A 19,896-nucleotide genomic window follows, 5' to 3' on the forward strand; every position below is an offset into this window, starting at 1 on the left:
CCTGGCGGTCGGGGAAGCGCCCTCTGGCACAAACCGTTCCCCCTTCAAGAGCTTCGTGGGCCCAGCCCCCTCCCACCCGGGGCCGGAGTCACTCTGCAGGGCCCCAGGCTGGAGGGAAGGGGCCCCTTAGTAGTGCTTTGCCAACCCTTCTTCTTCCTTACATGGCTACTAAACTCTTGTAATCATCTGTTTAATGGTTCAATCCCTTCTTTTGGTGTGTTCCTTAGTTTTTAACTGCTGCTTTTGTGGATTATTGCTATTGCATTTGTTAACCTTTGGGGGTGTGAAATGGGTGCCCTTCCTCTGTCACCCCGTGTCGTTCCCATTTCCTGCCAGTCCAGCCAACCGCAGCCAAGTTGGGCGTTTTCATGGATATCACTGAGGCTCCCCTTTGCTTTAGCTTGGAAAAGTGACCCAGGCAGTTGGGGGGGGGGAGTTTGTCACCATTTGCTGAGACAATCAGAGGCTGGCTGGGAGGGAGGGGGGAGGGAGGGGGAGACTGTCGGGGGCGGGGCTCACCGCCTCTTCCACCAGCATCCTAGCCTGGTGCTTTAGCCTGGAGGACTTCCTGAGGTCAACCCTCCCACCTCTAGTATTTTCCCACACTGGGGGCTGCCTGTGGATTGCAAGTTCATTGGCCCACAGCCGGCCTTGACCTGGGCGTCCTTCTTCGGCACGAAGACAAGTTCTCCTTCCCAGTTGGGGAAGCCACTCTCTGGCGAGCCAAGAGGGGAGGCTGGAAGAGGAAACTCTGGGAAGGAAAACGGTGGAGGAGCCGCCTTCCCTTCTCCGCTCCTGTTTTGCACCAGGCCAGAGGCTGCCGGGCGGGGGGGGGGAGCTTCTCTGCCAGGCTGGCTTCACAACTTCAAGCTCAGAAGCATGAGGGGTGGTCTGAGGAACCATGATGGGGGGAGGGCCGCAGTCCTTCTTGCCTTTGGTCCTTCAAGCCCCCCCCATCTCTCCTGCATCCGGCTACCTTGCCAGGGCAGCCGGAGAGGAGTGGGGGAGGGCTGCTTCTGAAGGACTTGGGTTTTTTGGATCCCAGATTTGGCAGACTCTGCCAGGACTTTGCTTAAAGTACAAGGAGAAGCACAAGTCTATTTTTAACTCTGGGTCTCTGCTTCCGTGGAACGCAATGCCGTGGCAGCCTGGGCATCTCTTCCTGTCAGGGGGCTCTCCGTGGGGGACGTCGCCCACTAGACAGGCGTTGAGCAACCATTTCTTGGTTTCCCTGCCAAGCGGTGACTTTGAAGATGCCCAAACGGCCCACCCACCCTCTCCTTGCTCCAGGCACTGTCCAGAAGAGCTCCAAGTGAGCGGTCTCCAGAGAGATTGGATTTCAACACTATTAGCCCTAGTTATCATGGCCAGGGATTATGGGAACTGTGGTGCAATACATCTGGAGGCGAACTACTTGGGGACAGATGCTGAGGAAGGCAGCCTGTGTCCCAGGTTCCAACCTCAGTGGTGCCGATTCCTCATACAGGATAGTAGGATTTCCATTTGTGCCATTCCAAGCCACAGTTTAGTTTTGTGTGGTGCACAAACCACATGCAGCCTGCCAAGCACCCGTGTCTGCTTGCATTCCTGACAACCCAATCAATCCACCAAGGCTGCCAATGTTGCCCCCGCTGTCTTGACAGGCCCGGTGCCAAGGGCCTCCTAAGCCTCCAGGCTTCACTGGCACTGGCTCCATGGCGGCCACCCTGTCATTATCCACAAACAGCTGATAGCCGTGCCCGCTGCTCCTTGGCAGCTCACAATTATTTCTAATTTGTCAGCGTGGCCTTTCCTCTCTGAGCAGTGAAGGCCGGGTCTATGGGGACATTTTCAATTAAAACGGCATGACTGGCAGGTCACCTTTCATTGTTTAAAGTCTGTTTTATGCTTTTGTAAAAAAAGTATAATATTTAGTCAGAGAAAAAATTCAAGAGAAAGCAGAAAAGAATCAGGAGAAGGATCCTAACACAGCAGCAAGAAAAAGGCTGGAAAGAGAGAGCTGCTGTCTCACGGGGGCTGACAGGCAACGATCCCCCATCACATCCCAGGTGCAGAAGAGTCCTCCTTCAGTCTCCAAACGGCCACGGACTCTTAGAGCTGCTCCTGCTGCTCTTCTTCCTATCAGCCCCATCCCCTCTCTGCCCGCTGGACTGGACCTAGGCAGCCATTTGCGTCCGCTGAGAGAGCCCCCCTGGAGAGGAAGCTTCGCTCCCCCTTGTGGGCCGCTTGAGCAGCCTCTGTGCCCCCCAAAACCCCAGTGGAATGAGAGCAATTGGACAGCAATTAGGTTGCACTGAAGAATCCTCTACTTGCGTTCTTACACAAACAACAGCATTTACACCATGATTGTCCGGTCTTCTAGCCAAGCAGCTGGATGGACTCAGTGACCACGACCGGTAGTCAGCCTTCCCCTCCCCCTCCTGCAGCCAAAGGTGCAGCTTCCTTGCCCTTTGATTCTTAAGTGCATTTGGACTGTGGCAAAATGTGGCCACCGAACTGGCACGATCACATGGGCTATTGCCCCTTCCCCATTCCCCGAGGCCCCTTAAGCATCCACGATGGGTATAGGGAACTCCTTGGCTTGCCGACCCTCGCCTGCAAAGACTCCTGCCTGCTTCTGGTGCCTTCTGCCTTTCCTGGCAGCCCTTCAGAAGGGCTGAGCAGATTCCTTCTTTCTTAATGCTGCAGCCTAAGGAGATTCAGCCCCAGCACAGCAACAGCCTCAGCATCCTCAGGACCCCTTTGAGGCTTCCAATGAAGCCTCTGTGTTACCATGAAACCCAGGAACCCCAAAAGGCTCCTGGCTAAGCGGTTCCATTTTTCTGGAGCTCCCCGTTTTTGCAGGAAAGTACAAGGTGCCCGTTCACTTCTCCAGCTAGTCCATTTTGATTTGGGGTCCATTCCATGCAGATGCTGTCTCCCCCAGAACCACCCCCTTGGATGCCCCCGAAGCCTCTGCCGGAGTAGAACTGGAGGGAATATTTGCTGATCTGCACAGCGGTGCTGTCAATCTCCCCATCGTGAGCAGAAGTCCTCCGGCTGGCTGTGGCGGATTTGAAGCCTTGCTTCCTGCACAGGATGTGCTGCTGGATGATCTTCCTGAAGGTGCAGCGGAACTCTCGGATCTGGTATGCGTAGATCAGGGGGTTCACCACGGAGTTGGCATGGGACAAGACAATGGCCAGGTACATGACCCCGGGGGGAGCCTGTTTGCAAGAAGGGCAGAAGAGAGTGAAGCAATTGATCAGGTGTAATGGGAGCCAGCATATAGCAAACATCCCAACAATGAAGGCCAAGGATTTTGCTGCATGGACCTCTTTTTGTAAAATGTATCGGGATCGTTCCCCGTGCATCATCTTGTTTTCCATTTGCTTGAGCTGCTGCCGGGCTGTCATGAAGATCTTCAAGTAGATCCCAAACATCAGAAGGAGAGGAACCAGCACACATGCAAAGAAGTTGTAGTAGACCATGTAATCCATGGTGACCACAGTCTCAAAGAAGCAATGCACCATATTGCTGCTGCAGTTGGTTCTATTCTGACTTTGCCCATTCTTTTCCAGAGGCTTTCTGTGCCAGCCCAGCATTGGCGTTAGGCCAATAATAAAGGATAAGAACCAACAGATGGCTATGACTCCCTTGGCACGTGAGTTGGTCACTAGAGCATTATACCTGAAAGAAGAGCAGAGAAAGGCAATGCATGAAATCCAATCTACATGGGAAGGGAAGATAGCAGAACTGATCAATTGATAGAATCTGTCCAGCTTCCAGCTTCTTCTTGCTGCAGAATCTCCACTGCAACAGGAGAGAGCTGGGATGAGGGGCCGTGGAACGTGGCCAGCAATGTGTGGATTGACCAACAGTGGGACTCAATCCACCTCCTCAGCAGAACTCCAGCCATGCCCGGCATTGCCCTCAGTTCCAATTAGAAACTTAATCTTGGAATAGCGAGGATGTCTGTTGGAGGCCCCGTTCACACGGCTACAGTTCCCAACCATGAAGGTGAGGACATTTTAAGGCGGTGGGAATCACCTTCTGTGTATCACCAGAATTCGGCACAGCCAGAATCCCTTCCCAACTGCAAGGAGTGGAGGGCCTGGGGCAAGATCCATGCCCACCCCCACGACACTATCAGTGAAGCGGAGGGGGAAACCCAAAATTGCCCCATTGCACATTCAGACCCAAATACAACCAAACGAGTTGATAGCTGAAATCAAGTTTCATGTGGCCTTTGTTGTGAGGAAGACGAGGATCATATAAATTGATGATTGACACAAAATTGGGTAATATCCATTCCTGGAACCAATGACACGAGGAGCTTTATTCTGCCCATGCTGATATTTTTTTCTTTTACAAAGAGATTTCTGATCAATATTGGAAATTCCTGGAACTCACTGAAGCTCCACCGAAGGGGCTTGAGACCAGCAGTGACGGGGCTGACGGAGCCTGAGCACTGCCTGCTCCAGAGGTCGGGGGGTGGGGGGGCTCTCCTGGGCATCAACAAGGGAAGGGGCTTTTGTGCCAAAAGACAGCTTACAAATAATATAAATTAATTTTAAAAATTAAGAATGAATGAAATATCACTGGTGTCCTAGTTTTATTTTGACCAGCGCTGCAACTGGCCATGCCAAGAGTGGCCTCTGTCAGAAGGGGGATCCCCGATCTGTTTGTGGGAGGCCCTGCCTGCTCCCCGTCAAGCTCCATCCACGGCGGGCAAAGAGCAGAAGTCTAACAAGGAGCCCCTTCTGAGGAATCTTCAGACATACGATCGTTGACTTAATTTGTGCTTATTTTTCCAGATAAACCGTGTCTGAATTCTCTAATCAAGGCACTGGAAAGGAAAGCTATTTCACTTTCCATCTTTGTCCAGGCCCTGCCTTTAGGCCTGGCTTCTGGATGGCCAAGCTCAGATTATTGGTCACGCGACTTCTGGACGGTTCTGCTTTCCACGGCTGGAGGCTGGCCGGCCACAGGCAGCCCCCACATCTTCTCAAATTGAGGGGGGCAAACTGAGTACCTCAACACCTGGGGGGGGCTGTGAAAGATCCAGCAATTGTTTGCCAAAGACGTTGCTTTTCAAACAAACAAAAAAACAAAAAAAATCCCAGAAAAGTGCCTTTTAGAGATCCAATCTTGATGTTGGATATAACATTATAATAATGTTCACAATCTTATGTGCCACCGATGAACACTGAGTGTGGCTGTCTGGTGCACCTGCAAAATTTATTAAGCATTCCTGTGTTTCTTCACCCAAATCATTATTATAAAATCCTAAAGTACAAAGTTTCCAGGTTTGATCCTTGCACCTCACTCAGATTTGATTCTCCGGTCAATTTTTAGCCAATTATATATCAACTTAATTTTCATCCCATCCAACTTTTTTGTTTTTAATGTTTTAATTGGTTGAGTTTTATAGTTTTTTAAAATTATTTTATGTTATTTAATTTTCGATTAGGAGCAGTCCAGAGTTGGTTGAATGTAAATGTTTCAAATGAATAAACTCACACTTAACTCATCTAAGAGCCTTGGTGGAGCAGTGGGCTAATGCCTCCTTAAGTAACACCAGCTGCCTGCAATTAGTGCAGGTTCGAGTCCCACCAGGCTCAAGGTTGACTCAGCCTTCCATCCTTCCTAGGTAGGTAAAATGAGGACCCAGATTGTTGGGGGCAATTAAGCTGACTTTGTAGTAATGCCGCTTGGGGGAGTGTGAAAGCCCTAATAAGCAGGCATATACATAGAATGAAGGCTATTGCTAAGCTTGTAAGCCGCCCTGAGTCTTCGGAGAAGGGCGGGATATAAATGGAATTAAAATAAAATAAATAAAATAAATAAATCTGCCAATCAGAATGTGCTGGACTAGCTTTCCAATGCTCTACCTCAATCAAAACAGATTAAATCTGCAGTGTTTCATGTTATAGGTCAGTCTCCTAATCTGCTTCAAGGATCTCCCCAAATGCTGATGTCATATTGGTAGTTCCCCATAGATTCCTTCCCCTTCTTTTGAAAAAAGGACATTTGCTCTCTGTCACTTTCATGATTTCTCCAGGTTTTCCCAAAGAGAAAATTCCTCCCAACTGATATGCCAGTTTGTTCTTTGTGGACTGAAACTCAGATATTCCCCATCTCAAGCTTCAATTCCACCCCTTTGTCCTGTTTTCCCATTTCCCAATGGAAAGCACTTATCTCCTTGTTGCAGAAAACTGGGGCAAAAAGGATTTGGGTATCTCTCTTTTCTTTTGTCATTGTTAGCTCATAACATTTCACTGTCCCCATTAAGCAGCAAATATTTTGATTCTTTTAATTTACACATATCTAAAAAAGCCTTTTGCTGTTGTAGAAGTCTTTCTCCAACCTACACAGAGAGTCTTGTTGCTGAACAGCTCCAGAAATTCTTGAATAAACAACTTTCTGGACTCCGTTTCATGCAATTCTAACCCAGGTTTTGAGCTGGAACTGCTTGGGTCACCTTTTAAGGCCTGTGCAAGGGGGAAGGGAGGCGGTTGAGGGTTGTCTTGGGCTGTGCCACCACTCCGCCTGGGCATCCTGTGGCAGCCTTTCTGGCTAGGAAGCTGGGACTTTGTTAGTTCAGGATGGGGCTACTCCATGCACAAGAGGGGATGGCTGCTTTCTCCTGGGCAATTTTGCTGTGGGGTGCCCTCCTGGAACCGGGGCCCAGGTCCTTCAGCCTCTGGGGCAGCTGATTCAGGGACAAGGGTTGGGATGTCACAAGATGCAAAGAACCTTCAGCAGAGGAAGGTAATACCGCTGAATCCCTAAAGGCTGTGAATGAGGCAATGGCTAATAAACTGAAAGGCAGAGGTCCTGTCGTGGGTGACTTCTGCGTCTGCCGAGAAGGGGGCTCCCTGGGGCCAGCAGGAGCCCATTCTGCTGCGCATGGCAATCACAAGCACCCGGGGTGGGCACAGGCCCTGCTAAACCACAACCTTCGAATTCTGCAGAGAAGCCCCTCATAATGGTGCAGCACTCAATATCTGAGGGGCTGCCACAAAGAAGAGAGGGGTCAACCTATTCTCCAAAGCACCAGAAGGTAAGGGAAGAAGCAGTGGATGGAAGCTAATCAAGGAGAGAAGCGACCTGGAATTAAGGAGAAACTTATTAACGGTGAGGACAATTGACCAGTGGAAGGGCTTACTTTCAGAAATCGTAGGTGCTCCATCCCTGGATGCGTTTAAGAGATTGGACAGCCACCTGTCTGAAATAGTATAGGGTCTCCTGCTAGAGCAGGGGGTTGGACTAGAAGACCTCCAAGGTACAACTCTGTTATTCAGTTCTGCATCTTTGGCATATTTACCTGAGAGGGATACGGATAGCAATAATCCGATCAATGGCAATAGCCAGAAGACTGAAGATGGAGCTCTGGGTCAGCACCAGGACGAAGCAGGCGATGAAGAGGCAGCCGTAAAAGAAGGCACAAAAGCCAGTGCTGATCGTGATGGCAAAGGGGATGGCCAGGACCCCCACCGCGATGTCAGCTACCGCCAGGGAAGCCACAAAGTAATTGGTGACATTTTGCAGATTGCTGTTGAGATAGACGGCCCAACAGACCAGGACGTTCCCAAAGATGGCCAGAAGGGCAATGACCAGTTCCAAGACAATGTAGATGACGTCGGTAAGGAAGTTCTTGTCCCCAGGCACGAGCATGGTGAGGGTGGCTCAAGACGGGGCCTGGGAACCCTCGTGTCCATAGCTGCAGGCCTCTTCAGGCTGCAATGGCAGAGAGGGCGGGCCGGCCTTCAGGAGGTCAAGGCTTGGCCAAGCTCCAGGCAGTGCAGAAAACAGAGCCGATTCATTCTCCAGATGGCCGCCAAACGCCTGTTTCTGCACAAAAGTCCCTGGGCGATTCCTTGCCTTTGCTGCAGACCTCCTGACAGGGACAGCAGCTCTTCACTTCTCCTCCCAGAGGACCACTTTTGGAGAGGGTGCAGAGGATATTCCGTGGGACATTCTGCGTGGGGGAGGGGAGGAGGAGGAGAGAGAAAAAGATGCTGAGAACATCCAGATGCAAGCCAAGAGACATCCTTCAATGGAGCGGCCTCCATTCAGGCCACCCTTGGGCTTCCCGAGCGGCAAAGTTTATTGTTTATTCTTTAGTCCAGAGGACCCCAACCTTTTGGGCACCAGGGACCAGTTCCATGGAGAGAGGTTTTTCCACGGACTGGAAAGTGCGTGGTTTTGTGTGGTGCCTGCATCCCACCGATGGGGCTTTGCTTGTTTGTGTGGACCAGTTGCTGGCATGCCACGGCCCAGTACTGGTCCACAGACCAGGGGTTGGGGGTTGGGGACCCCTGCACTAGTATATTCCACCTTTCATTCAGGAGTTCAAGTGGTTCCCTGGATCCTTATTCCCCACAACACCACTTTGTCAGGAAAGTGGGGAGGAGAGGAGGGCCTCCCCATTCCTAGACCAGCACCCATATGGCTGTACTTTTCCAAACCTTGGGCCTCAAAGGGGAGGGTCTTGACCTCCACATCACCTTGCTCTAGATTCGTGATTCTTAAACTGTCTGACTCAACTATCCTCTCCCCTCCTCAACTCTCATTACCCCTAGAAAAACCCAGACTCTGTAATGTTACATAAGTGTCATGGTGGAGGCAGCAATGGCCAATTGCTCCCTTCTCCCCGGAAATCTTGGGGGTGACCACCCCCAGTTTAAGAAGTGCTGCTCTGTGGGGTGATAAATGGTAAGACTTGCTACAAAGCCACCTAACAGCCCCCAAATCATTTTTGCTTTGCAGAAAGCCTCTAGAATCAACACAAAATAAAATAAAATAAAAACAGTAAAGCTGCACCTCAAAACTTTGTCTGGAAACATCTCCACCAGTTTAGGAAAGTCTCCTCAACTGCCTGGGGTGGTTGTGATTCCTTCAGAAGGGACTAGCGGGCTAAGATCTGGCTGGACCTCCCTCTAGCCAAATTTGTTAGTGTCTACAATATAGCACACTTCCAAAGTTGGCTTGGGGAAACTTCTGGAGCTGCCCTTCCATCAGAAGATCCGTACTTTAAAAAACAAATTGTGCACACTGAACATGTGTTTTATATACATAATTTATGCATATTTACTCTATCAAGTTTCTAATTTGCCTAATTTAGTTTTACAGGAAATGGCTAGAATGTTTGCTGAATCCCAGTCCAAGTCTGGGAACCTTATCCAGGCACACACAAGACCTAGAAGCTTGCTCTTGTGAAAACAAACACAGAGTTGCTCAGGAATCTGGATCTTGCACCCAGGACAAATTTCTTCCTGGCTGGGAAAGAATCCCATCAGCTTCAACTCCCTGTTCCAAAGACATGTAACTCTCCCTGTTCAAATCCTATTTCTTCTGGAGTTATTTATAAAAAGGAAGAGATGAGAGAAGGAACTAAAATTGAAAAGCAATTTTCAAGTTGTTTCCCCGCAGACACCCAGCAGCCCTTCCTTAAAGCCCATTCCTGATGTAGCCAGCATTTGGCCAGAGTCAAAAGTTTGCCACCCTGGAAGACTGTCTCAGCTCAGCCTTTCTCATTCTGGACAGTGCTGGGGAAAGTCAGAGGAAGAGTGTGATGCTCTGGAGAAGTAAGCTACTCAATCTGATGAATGAGCAACTGAAGTATTATGGTTGAGACTACTTTATTCACTGGTGATGAACAGAGGCCTCAGAAGTCATTTCTATCATTTTTGGCTGCAGGATGTAATAAAACAATAAAGATGGATATTTTCCATGAGAACATTAGAGGATACCTCCTATAGCAGTTGCATTCTTCACTGATTGTCTGTCCACAAGGAGTCCAAATGTGGTTTTGTGGTGGCACAGTATGGAGTAGCAACCACGGTCCCACGGTCGGAGATTGCTGGATTTCCCTTTCTCCTTGTTCTTGGGTGATTTCAACAGGAGGAGGAGGAGGAGGACTTGGACCAAAACACAACGTGATAGACCAGACCTTGGAAGGAGGAAGCTCTGTTTACAGGCTTACACCTCATTTGCTCCAAGCAAAAATGTACTATGTGGAAGGGATTGCATCTTAATCCACAGAGGATCTTATTTTGACTGGAAGTAGCCTAGGTGGGCCAAGGCTTCTTCTCAACTTTATCACCATCTGAAGAAGCTGTGCCATTGCTGAGTAGCTTTCACCATTCTGAACCTTTTCTTGGTGGGCAACCAAAACCTGCTTCCTTCCAGATGGCTTCACGAGGAGGAGGAGGAAATCTTATGAAATTATCTAATGTAAATCTTTTCTCATTGATCTCTTTTGGGAGAGGAAGAGATTGACTGCCTGTCAATCATTTTACCCAATGTAAAAGTCACTTGGAAGTCAAGCTGGATGCCAACCTCAGGGAGTGATTTCTGCATTGTCAGATGGACAACTTCATGTCACACTCACATTGGGAGAACTAGACAACTAGGGAGTCACCTCATTTGTTTGTGGTGGGTGTTTGCATCGCACCAATATGTCAGGAGACAGCAGGCTCCTTCCCCCATGGTGCTGTTTCCCCTCAGCAATGGGCTCCGGGCAATGCAGGCGAAGACGGTGCCAAAAGGCGTGGCTTAGAAGGGTTGGGAAAGGGGGTCCTAGGAAGAATCATTGGACAGTATCGCTGGCCTTTAAATGAGCGTTTCTCGACCTTGGCAATTCTGGATTTCAACTTCCAGAATTCCCCAGTCACCATTCTGGAAGTTGGAGTCCACACATCTTAATGTTGCTGAGGTTGAGAAACATTACTTTAAAGGCCAGTCATATTGTCCTAAGGATTCTTCTCGGTCCCCAGAGGATGCTGTGAAACCAAAAATGCCATGATGGGGCATCCAACAGGCAATATGAAGATATAAGTGACGATATCATCATTGCAGGCCAGCTCTGCAAACGCCACACTATCCTCAGGGAGAAATCTTGTGCTTATGAAGACAAATTCCTTGTGTGCCCAATCACACTAGGTCAATAACGAATTCAATTCAATTCTGTTCTGTTCATGTGAAGTATTAATAGCACTTTACAACGCCTTGGTATTTGCATTCTAACAAAATGAAATTCAGTGGGGGGAAAAGTAAGGTTCTACATTTAGGCCAGAAAAACCAAATGCACAGGTATAGTATAGGTGGTACCTTGCTCAATAGTAGTAACTGTGACAGGGATCTCGGAGTCCTGGTGGACAATCACTTAAATACAAGCCAGCCATGTGCTGCAGCTGCCAAAAAAGCCAACACAGTGCTAGGCTGCATTAACAGAGGGATAGAATCAAGATCACGTGAAGTACTAATACCACTTTACAATGCCTTGGTAAGGCCACACCTGGAATACTGCATCCAACTTTGGTCACCACGATGTAAATAAGATGTTGAGACTCTAGAAAGAGTGCAGAGAAGAGCAACAAAGATGATCAGGGGACTGGAGGCTAAAACATATAGGGAACAGTTGCTGGAATTGGATATGTCTAGTTTAATGAAGAGAAGGACAAGGGGGGACATGATAGCAGTGTTCTGATATCTGAGGGGTTACCACAAAGAAGAGGGAGTCAAGCTCTTCTCCAAAGCACCTGAAGGCAGGACAAGAAGCAACGGATGGAAACTAGTCAAGGAGAGAAGCAACCTAGAACTAAGGAGAAATTTCCTGACAGTTGGAACAATTAGCCAGTGGAACTCCTTGCCTCCAGAAGCTGTGAATGCTCCAACACTGGAAGTTTTTAAGAGACTGGACAGCCATTTGTCCAAAATGGTATAGTGTTTCCTACCTGAGCAGAGGGTTGGACTAGATGACCTCCAAGGTCCCTTCCATCATCATCTTATTATTATTATTATTATTATTATTATTATTATTATTATTATTATTATTATATTATATTATTATTATATTATTATTATTATTATTATTATTATTATTATTATTATTATTATTATTATTATTATTATTATTATTATTATTATTCGCACAGTCAGCCAGAGGTTCAGACTGGATTTGGCATTGTTGTCTACCTATCGAGTTTTTACCAAGGACCTGGGATAGGCAGATATGGATTATTATTATTATTATTATTATTATTATTATTATTATTATTATTATTATTATTATTATTATTATTATTATTATTATTATCTGTACAAATGATTACAGAAACTTTCTCGTAAAATCTGCATTCCTGCACAGCTGTTCAGCTCTCCTACAACTTGAGCCTTAATCTTCTAGGGGAGCCCAACCTCACTCTGGGAAGCACATCAGGGTCATGGCTGAAGGTAGCGAACTACAAACTAGGAATCCAAGTTCTCCAGAATTCAAGTCGCTGGAGGACTTTGGCTCTCGAAGAGGCAAGCCACTTCAAATTCCTTGCCAAGAACACTACAGGGGCTCATCCAGGCAGTACCAGGAGTCAACACTGACTCGCAAGTGCACACCTATACACACGCACACACCGTTCTCTCACATAGAAATCCAAATAGCCTCTCAAATGCTACCAGGTCCATGTTTGGAGGACAGAAACGAACATTCACAGTGCTCTGGTAGGGCAATCAAAAAATAGCCCTCCTGGGCCTAAGTGTGGACTCAGTCATGTTTGCAAGGGCAAGGAGGGTGGCACGGCGAGCCAGGATGGTAGTGACACAGCCACTTTATCATAGTGTTGGTGTGCTGATAAAAACAATAGTAATCATGGAAACAGACAATAAACATTCTCATTTTCTTTGCCACTAATTGAATTTCTAATCTATCTTGGATATTTGGTCTGTTTTCAGTAATAAGAGGAAATTAAGCATTAATATCCAACAATTTCCCTTATGGTTGCTCGAAGGAGGCCCTGCACACACACACACACACACACCCCGAAGCTCTGCCATGGCTCCGCTTGCTGCCCATGTGCCTGCCAGGGTCTCCTGGGGACAGTCTATGCTTTGCCCAATGCAAAGGGTCTCCCTCTGGCCATGGCACCAACAGACCCCAAGGGCCCCATATCTTTATTTTCTGCCCTCTCGTTCCTTGAGGAAGGCAGACTAAAGTGTCTTTCTCAACTATGGCAGCTTGAAGACTTCAACTGCTGTGGCTGGCGGTGGAACTCTGCCAGCTGAATTCTGCCACTCAGACCAAGGCTGAGAAGCTTCCTCAGCTCTGCAAGTAGACCTTGACAGATGGCCACAATTGGGACCAACATTTCCACTGCTAAGCAAGGTGGCTTTTAAGTGAATCATGCAGCTGTTAAGTACATCTGGCTTCTCCCATTGACTTATCAGAAGCCAGCTGAGAAGATCATAAAGGGTGACCCACATGACCCTGGGTTATGACAGCCATCCTAAATGGAAACATGATAGCAGTGCTCCAATATTTGGGAGGACAGGAGAAGAAGCAACGGTTGGAAACTGACCAGAGAGAGAAGCAACCTGGAATTAAGCGGAAACTTCCTGACAGTGAGGACAATTAACCAGTGAAACAGCTTGCCACCAGAAATTGTGGATGTTCCATCGCTGGAGGTTTTAAAGAAGAGACCGGACAATCACCTGTCTGAGATGGTATAGGACAGGTTCTCCTGCCTGAGCAGGGGGTTGGACTAGAAGACCTCAAAGGTCCCTCCCAGCTCCCATTCCATTCCAATGGAAATTCCAAGCACTGGGATTTTGATTGTGTGGCTGTTGGGATGCTACAAACGGTTGTAAGCACAAGGGCCGGTCGTCACTTTTTTCAATGCTGCTGTGACTTTGAGCAGTAAGTCCCTCAACTTACAACCATTTCTCTAGCAACTGTTCAACTGATTGGAGTTATTTTCCTTCTCTTTGAGATCCTGCCCAAAGGCAGCTTGGGGGTGGTTAAAGTCCCCTGGCAGGGCAGGGAGAGAGGCAGGCTGGGGACAGCCTGTGTTGGGCTGCTCTTTTCTCTCCAGGAGGCATTTAGAGCACCTCAACTCTTTCAAGGCCCCTCCTTCAGTGAGGCAAGGTAATATTCTTGCCCTGCCAATAGAAAACATTCACCTGTGTGGGAATCTGAACTGTATTGTGCAGGAAGTGCACTTTCATTGCATACCTCAGAGGCTTAGATGGTCCCTCCCAAAGGCTGGTCTCCATCATTCAGGATTTTTGAAACCAACCCCCCCCCCCACCCCGAGCTTATGCAGCAGAGCCTCCTTGGGCTTCCCATTCCTCTGGTGTGCCTGAAAGTTCTCCATCTTCAGGACATGGGACAGCTCCAAAGATGCTTTCACCTGATCGGTGCCAGATTTCCATCTGAGCTGACTTTAGGTTCATGCTGCCTAGGAAGAAGGTGGTGCTCCACAATTCAGGCTATGGAGGTGCCCCCCCCCGACTATTTATATGGAAAGAGGGGAGATACAGCCTGTCCATCTGCCTCTGTGACCCCAAGGAGATCAGAACATGGTCTGAGAAGCCAGAGACCGCTCAGTTTTGATACAGCATCCCTCATTGTCTCTACTGGGGTAAAAGGGGGTCTCCAATGCCACCACTAAGACCCTGGCAATGCAAACTGGCACCTCACCTGGGATATCGCACCCCCTCTTTCCCACGGACCGCCCAAAGATGCCAGCTGCTGCCTGGATGCCAGATCCTTGGTTGGCTACCTGCTCTTAGCACTTTTAATGCTGCTTCCCAGCGAGTGTTATATCCTGAGCTGGACGTGCATTCCCACAACACAGAGCAGTCCTGGCCCTTCAGGGGAAGGGGCACCCTAAGCGGACTTGGCTTAGCACCAAACCACCTTCTCACTAGTAGATTCTTTGAATTCCATTATTTGTCCGAAAAAACCTGTTGGGAGGAAGCAGGTGCCTGGCCCTCCCTTTCAAAGAGGGGCAGAGGGGGGGTTACGGATGGGCGAAGCATGCAGAAGTTGGGAGCCCCCAGTGAGTGGAATTTGAAGAGGGGGCAGTTCTTGGTGCTGCAACTGGTTCAAGGGCATCCATTTTGTACAAGTGGTCCTCAGGTTATGAGGGGCTTATGAGGGGTTTTGGGCCCTCAGCTATCGACCCACATTCATGGCTGCTTGCAGCACGGATTCATGCTTCCTGCCAATTTTTTTTCTTTGCAGAAAACCACCATTTAGTTCCTCCCATTGCAAACAATGGATTTGCTTAATGACCACAGCGTTTGCTTAACAAGCACAGCATTTGCTTTATGACCAACAGGTTCATTTAATGACCACCACAAAAATGATGTACTAGCAGGACTATTACATGATGACCCATTTAACGACTGGCAGGACTTATTACGGTAATGCTGGGCTCAGTTAGTCACAAGCTGAGGACTGGGTAAGAAAATTAGTGTTCCTTAAGAGCATCTTTCTTCAAGAGACGCGGAGCACATAGGATACTCAGACACAGACGAGACCCAGTTACGGATCTCCACCGGGGCTGTCTGAGTGATGCCAGGGAGGTCCTGTCTTGGGGCCGGGAGAATGCAGGGATCTGGAAGGTTTCAGCTCAACCTCCTAAAACCAAGTGGCTTTGGGTTTTAAGATCTCCTGGGTCTCTTCTGGGGGGCCTTCCTTCTCTTGGCCTGGGTAGGGCTGCAGACTGACCCTACGTGCAGTTTGGGAGTCCTCCAGGACTCGCAGCTCCTGCTCACAAAGCAGATGGCAGGAGAGCCTTTTCTCCGCTTTGTACTTTGTGCCAGTTCCTGGAGCATTCACACATTAGTCAACCCCCCAACTGGACTGCATTTCATGCAGTGCGTGCTCCGTGGGGCTGCCTGGGAAGACTGTTCAGAAACCTCCGAGGGTGCAAAAGATCAGACTTAGCTCTACCCTGCTGAAGTTTTGCGAGGTAAAAAAAAACTTGCCTTTGTCATCAAACCTGAAGCCTGGAGAGCACGGCTGTTTATATTTTGAATTATTTGTTGATCCTTCACTCTGCTTTTGTCTTAATTGTTGGCCGACCCAGAGTCAAGTAAACAAATAAATGAATAAGTACCAAATAATACTGGAGTCAATAAAACTGAGAAAAATCAAAATGAAAGAGTGAAGTGGGTTTGCCTCCCTCCTTCCCTGAACATCCTGGTGCTCAGAGGAGCTGAGGACCCTCCAGCTTATCAAGATGTGGCAAAGCAAAAGCAAAGGGGCTTCTCGAATAGATCAAGGGCCTGGGTGGATCCTCGTCCAAATGCCTCGAGCCCATAAGCAGCACATTTCTTTGCCCACTGTGCAAGCAACACAGCTGCTGCTGCCGCTCGGTAGGAACCCCAAACATCTCACAGCAGCCGAATCTCGTCACCACAATGACAAGCACATTTTTGTTGCTGGAGAAGCAGTCAGATAGTCCCCCTATCAGAACTGACCCTTTCAGGGCCCACAGGAGCCCAGCCTCATTTCCACACATGACCACCAGCCGTCCTGAGTCTGGCAAAGCAGCCATGAGGAGGACAGACCCCCCCCCCACTGCAAATCCCAGAATTCTCTCTCCCATTCCTGTGCAACACACCAAGCACACACAACCTGCAAGCTTGTTTTGTCTGGGGCTCTTCTGCGCTCTTTGGCGAGGAGCCCAGTGAGGAACAGGCTCCTCCTGAGTGCAAAGGAAAGAAAGGGGTGGGGGTGTTTGCCTCACCAGCCGTACCAGCGTCCCCCCGCCGAGGCTCTTCCCATAGACCCAGGAAAGAGGGACCCACTGCTGGACCCCCAAAGCCCAGGAGTGAAACCGGAGAGACGGGCCTGTCACCCGCTGCTTGCATGGCCATCCGTGGCTCCTGTGGTTCCCTTGCTCACCAGCATGTGCCACACAAGCTCTGTTGAACAGATTTGCGTCTCCATCTTAGTTAAGCCTTCTAAGTAATACAGAAGCCGCGGCAGCAAAGACACGGTATAAAAGCCATGCCTTCAGTGGAGGAAGCAACCTTATATAAAAGTTGGGAGGGGGGCAATAGTGCTCCTATGCTGAAAGAGAGCAAGGGGGCTGGAAGCAGAGAAGGACATCTGAGAGGTCCCTGACTCATAGACGCCACACGGACCGCCCTCTCCCTTCGCCAGTACAATGCGGGGGAGCAGGAAAAGCAAGCCTCCGGTGCCTTGGCCTTGAAGGGCACTTCGATCCAAGAAGTTGTCCCAGATTCCCAGTCCTGAATCTATTGCTACGGATGGACCCTACTGGTGGCCAAGTCCAGCCCCCTCCCACAAAAATGGAGACTGGCTTCCCCCCCCACCACTGACAAGAGGCTGAACGTCAAGCAATCTCTCTGCAATGCTGAGATGCAGAAGAGCCCAGCAGGCTGGCCCCCAAAGCTGAAAACTTGGAGGATTGGTTTGTGAGCAGCCCTGTGGTAAGAGGGGCAGGCAATAAATTGCATTAAATAAATAAATAAATAATGAATAAATACATAAATAAATACATAAATAAATACAAAATAAATAAATAAATAAATAAATAAATAAATAAATAAATAAATAAATAAATAAATAAAAAAAAAAAATCCATCATTTTTGAAGCTGCCTTCCAGGTGGTCTCCCCAAAATCACTGGGTGGGGGACAGAGGCCTTTTTAAGGGGAGTAGGTGGCATCCCCCCTCAGGGCAGAGGTCTCACTTGCTGATCTCGAACTCTTTTTGGCAAAATTCTTCTGTTTCGGCAAAGACTCCGGCTGTTAAACAGTGCCAAAGATGTTTTCAGCCGCTGCTGCTGCTATTGATTGGGTTCAGCTGTTGTTCTAATCCGGGACGTATTTTACAAGAAAGCAATAATTGCACAAAAACTGGAGCCTTGTTTAACATTTTTGGATGGCAAGTTTCTTGGGAGGCTGTTCTTTAATGGACAAAAAGGCCAAATAACGAGAATACTCGTCCAACTGTTTCAGAAGCTTGGCTATTTTAAGGTTTGCTTTAGTTTTTGTAGGTTTCTTTTTTGCAGTGCTGGCTGTGCGGCTCCATGGCTGCCAGAAGGGACTTTGGGGGCAGAAGTGGAGAGACGTAACCTGGCTGCCCAGCAAGGCCAATTAGCCACATGTGAAAGGGCCCAGATGAGACCCAGCCTTCCGCCCAGGGCACCCGCCCCAAAGAAAAGGTCCCAGGGAGGCCGCCTGTCCTTGGCACATGCAGGGCAGGGGCCTCCACTTCCCTGGGTGACTGGGCCAGGCTGCGAACCCTTCAGCCCTCCGTGACCGCACGGCCCTCGCGCTGAGCAGGCGCTGAACAGGCGCTGCTGCCCCAGCCGCACTTCACAGGGCTCTCCTTGGAAGCACTCCTCTGATCCGTAAGCCCCCCTTCCGCTCCACCCCCAACATTCAAGGGTTATTGAGAAGGAGGGGACCCGAGACTGATCCTTGCCACATGCCCCCCCCATTGATGGGGGCCTCTAATTGGAGGAGGAACTTTCAAAAGACAATTAGAAATTAGCCACCCTTCAAGATCCCCAGCATTACCGCAAAGCCTAGAAGGCTGCAAGTACATGGGGGGGACTTCCAGGAACAGCCTCTCCCAGAAGGGCCCAGATGACCACGCAAGGGAGCCCCTCCCAGAGAAATTCCTGGTTGCCCAGGCACCTGCCTTTCCCTAGGTCTCCCCCCCCCCCCGAAAAAAAAAGACTAGACCAAGCTGATCAATACACTGTCAGCAGCTGACAGGAGCAATTCACAAACATTTTTAGCTGGGAGGGTCACTTTATCTTGTAGTTATTCACCCCTTTTTGGTCGTTCAGGGCCATGGAAAAGGGGGGGCTCTATCCGGGGAACAGAGATGCAGCAGTCCCAGAATCTCCTCCTGCCTCTCTTCGGGGTCTCCTTGCCACTCAGACCCCCGCCCCTCCTCCGAAGGAACTGGGGCTCGCCAACTTCGGGGTGGGGCTGCTGGGCTAAGCGAGCAGCTCCCGCCTCCCCAGGAAGCCTCGCCCAGAAGGCGCCCCGACGGACGCCCCGGACCCTCCGTCCCGTCCTGACTGCCCCCAGCAGCACCTCTCCGCCCCCCCCCGGGGATGCGTGCGGTGGCGGGCAGAGCGAGCCCCGGGACGGGCCAGGAGCCGCCGCTCCCGAGACCTCCTCGCCCCCCAGGCAGAAGCTCGGGGTGTGGGGGTTGCGTCCCGCCCGCCACGGTCCTTAACGGAGCAAACGCGGCATCTCAGCGGCGGTGCTACCGGCTCCCAACGGAGCCGGCGGGCAGCGGCCCCACGCCCGGCCCGGCGGCTCCCGGGACAGAAGGCGCGGGGCGGGGGGGGCGCAGGCGGAGCTCCGTCGAGGGCCTTTCTGCGCCGACGGAAAGTTCACCGGCGGGGCCGAAGGGGCGCCCGGAGCCGCCTGTCCGGAGCAGCCCCCGCAACAGCCCCGCGAGGTCTCCCCGGACAGGACGCCGCCCGACCTCCCGCCCCACCCGCGCTCACCTGCTCGCCGCCGGCCGGCCGGCAGCTCCTCCCGGCTCGCTGGCTGCCCTCGAGTCCCGCTGACCGGCCCGGCGGCCGCCCCGCCCCGCCCCGCCCGCTCGCCCTCCCTCTCGTCCGGCCAGACCTCCGTCCCGAGCCCCGGACAGACGCGCCCTCTGCTGGCCAGGCGCGGCGGCGGCGGCTCGTTTCTCGAGGGCGGGCCGGGCAGACGTGCTCCGCGGCCCTTCCCGGCCCTCGAGGGCTCCGGAGCGCCCGGCCTCCTGCGGCGCCCGCGCCGGGCGGGAAGGCCCGCGAGAGAACCCGGCCGGCGCGGAGCCTGCCTGCCTGCCTGCCTGCCTGCCTGCCCTGCCCCGCGGAAGGCGGGAGCGCGGAGGGGGCGGCCGGGCCGGCAGCGGCTCCCCAGCAGAACGCGGCCGCCGCGGCTCGGCTCGGGAGCCGTCGAGGAGGAGGGCTCTGCCCGAGCGGCGGAGGCGGCCGCGGGGGCTGAGATCAGCCGGAGGAGCCTCTCCGGCTCCCGGGTGCTCTGCGGGGAGCCTCCCAGACGGGAGGGAGGCCGCGGGGGAGGTCGGGAGGGCTTCATGCGAGGCATTTGAGGGAAATACATCGTACCCCCCCCGTCGGTG

General features: G+C 50.7%; 1 protein-coding gene across 5 annotated transcripts; it reads right to left on the minus strand.

The window, feature by feature from the left end:
* Positions 1–1,862: 1,862 nt before the first annotated feature.
* Positions 1,863–19,340, minus strand: ADORA2A (adenosine A2a receptor). Of its 5 annotated transcripts, none has more exons than XM_081339340.1 (4): positions 19,274–19,321; positions 8,809–9,016; positions 7,310–7,963; positions 1,863–3,669 (listed from the first exon to the last, which is right to left on the minus strand). In XM_081339340.1, exons 3-4 carry the CDS (start codon positions 7,657–7,659, stop codon positions 2,805–2,807), a joined length of 1,215 nt encoding a protein of 404 aa, XP_081195466.1. In that variant the 5' UTR covers positions 7,660–7,963; positions 8,809–9,016; positions 19,274–19,321; the 3' UTR covers positions 1,863–2,804. The 5 variants fall into 5 exon arrangements, with proteins under 5 accessions (XP_081195466.1, XP_081195467.1, XP_081195468.1 ...); XM_081339341.1 differs by lacking the exon at positions 19,274–19,321 and adding an exon at positions 11,098–11,498; XM_081339342.1 differs by lacking the exon at positions 8,809–9,016 and having other exon boundaries at positions 19,274–19,340.
* Between the last annotated feature and the right edge of the window lie 556 nt (positions 19,341–19,896).

This window comes from Vipera berus, assembly GCF_964194415.1.
Source record: "Vipera berus genome assembly, chromosome: 14".
NCBI lineage: Eukaryota > Metazoa > Chordata > Lepidosauria > Squamata > Viperidae > Vipera > Vipera berus.

Excerpts from the sequence above, each read along its gene's own strand:
- ADORA2A (XM_081339342.1), bottom strand. The coding sequence starts at position 7,659 with ATGCTCGTGCCTGGGGACAAGAACTTCCTTACCGACGTCATCTACATT. Across the intron at positions 3,670-7,309 it reads GCTATCCGTATCCCTCTCAG|GTATAATGCTCTAGTGACCA; the intron begins GTAAATATGCCA and ends CTCTTCTTTCAG.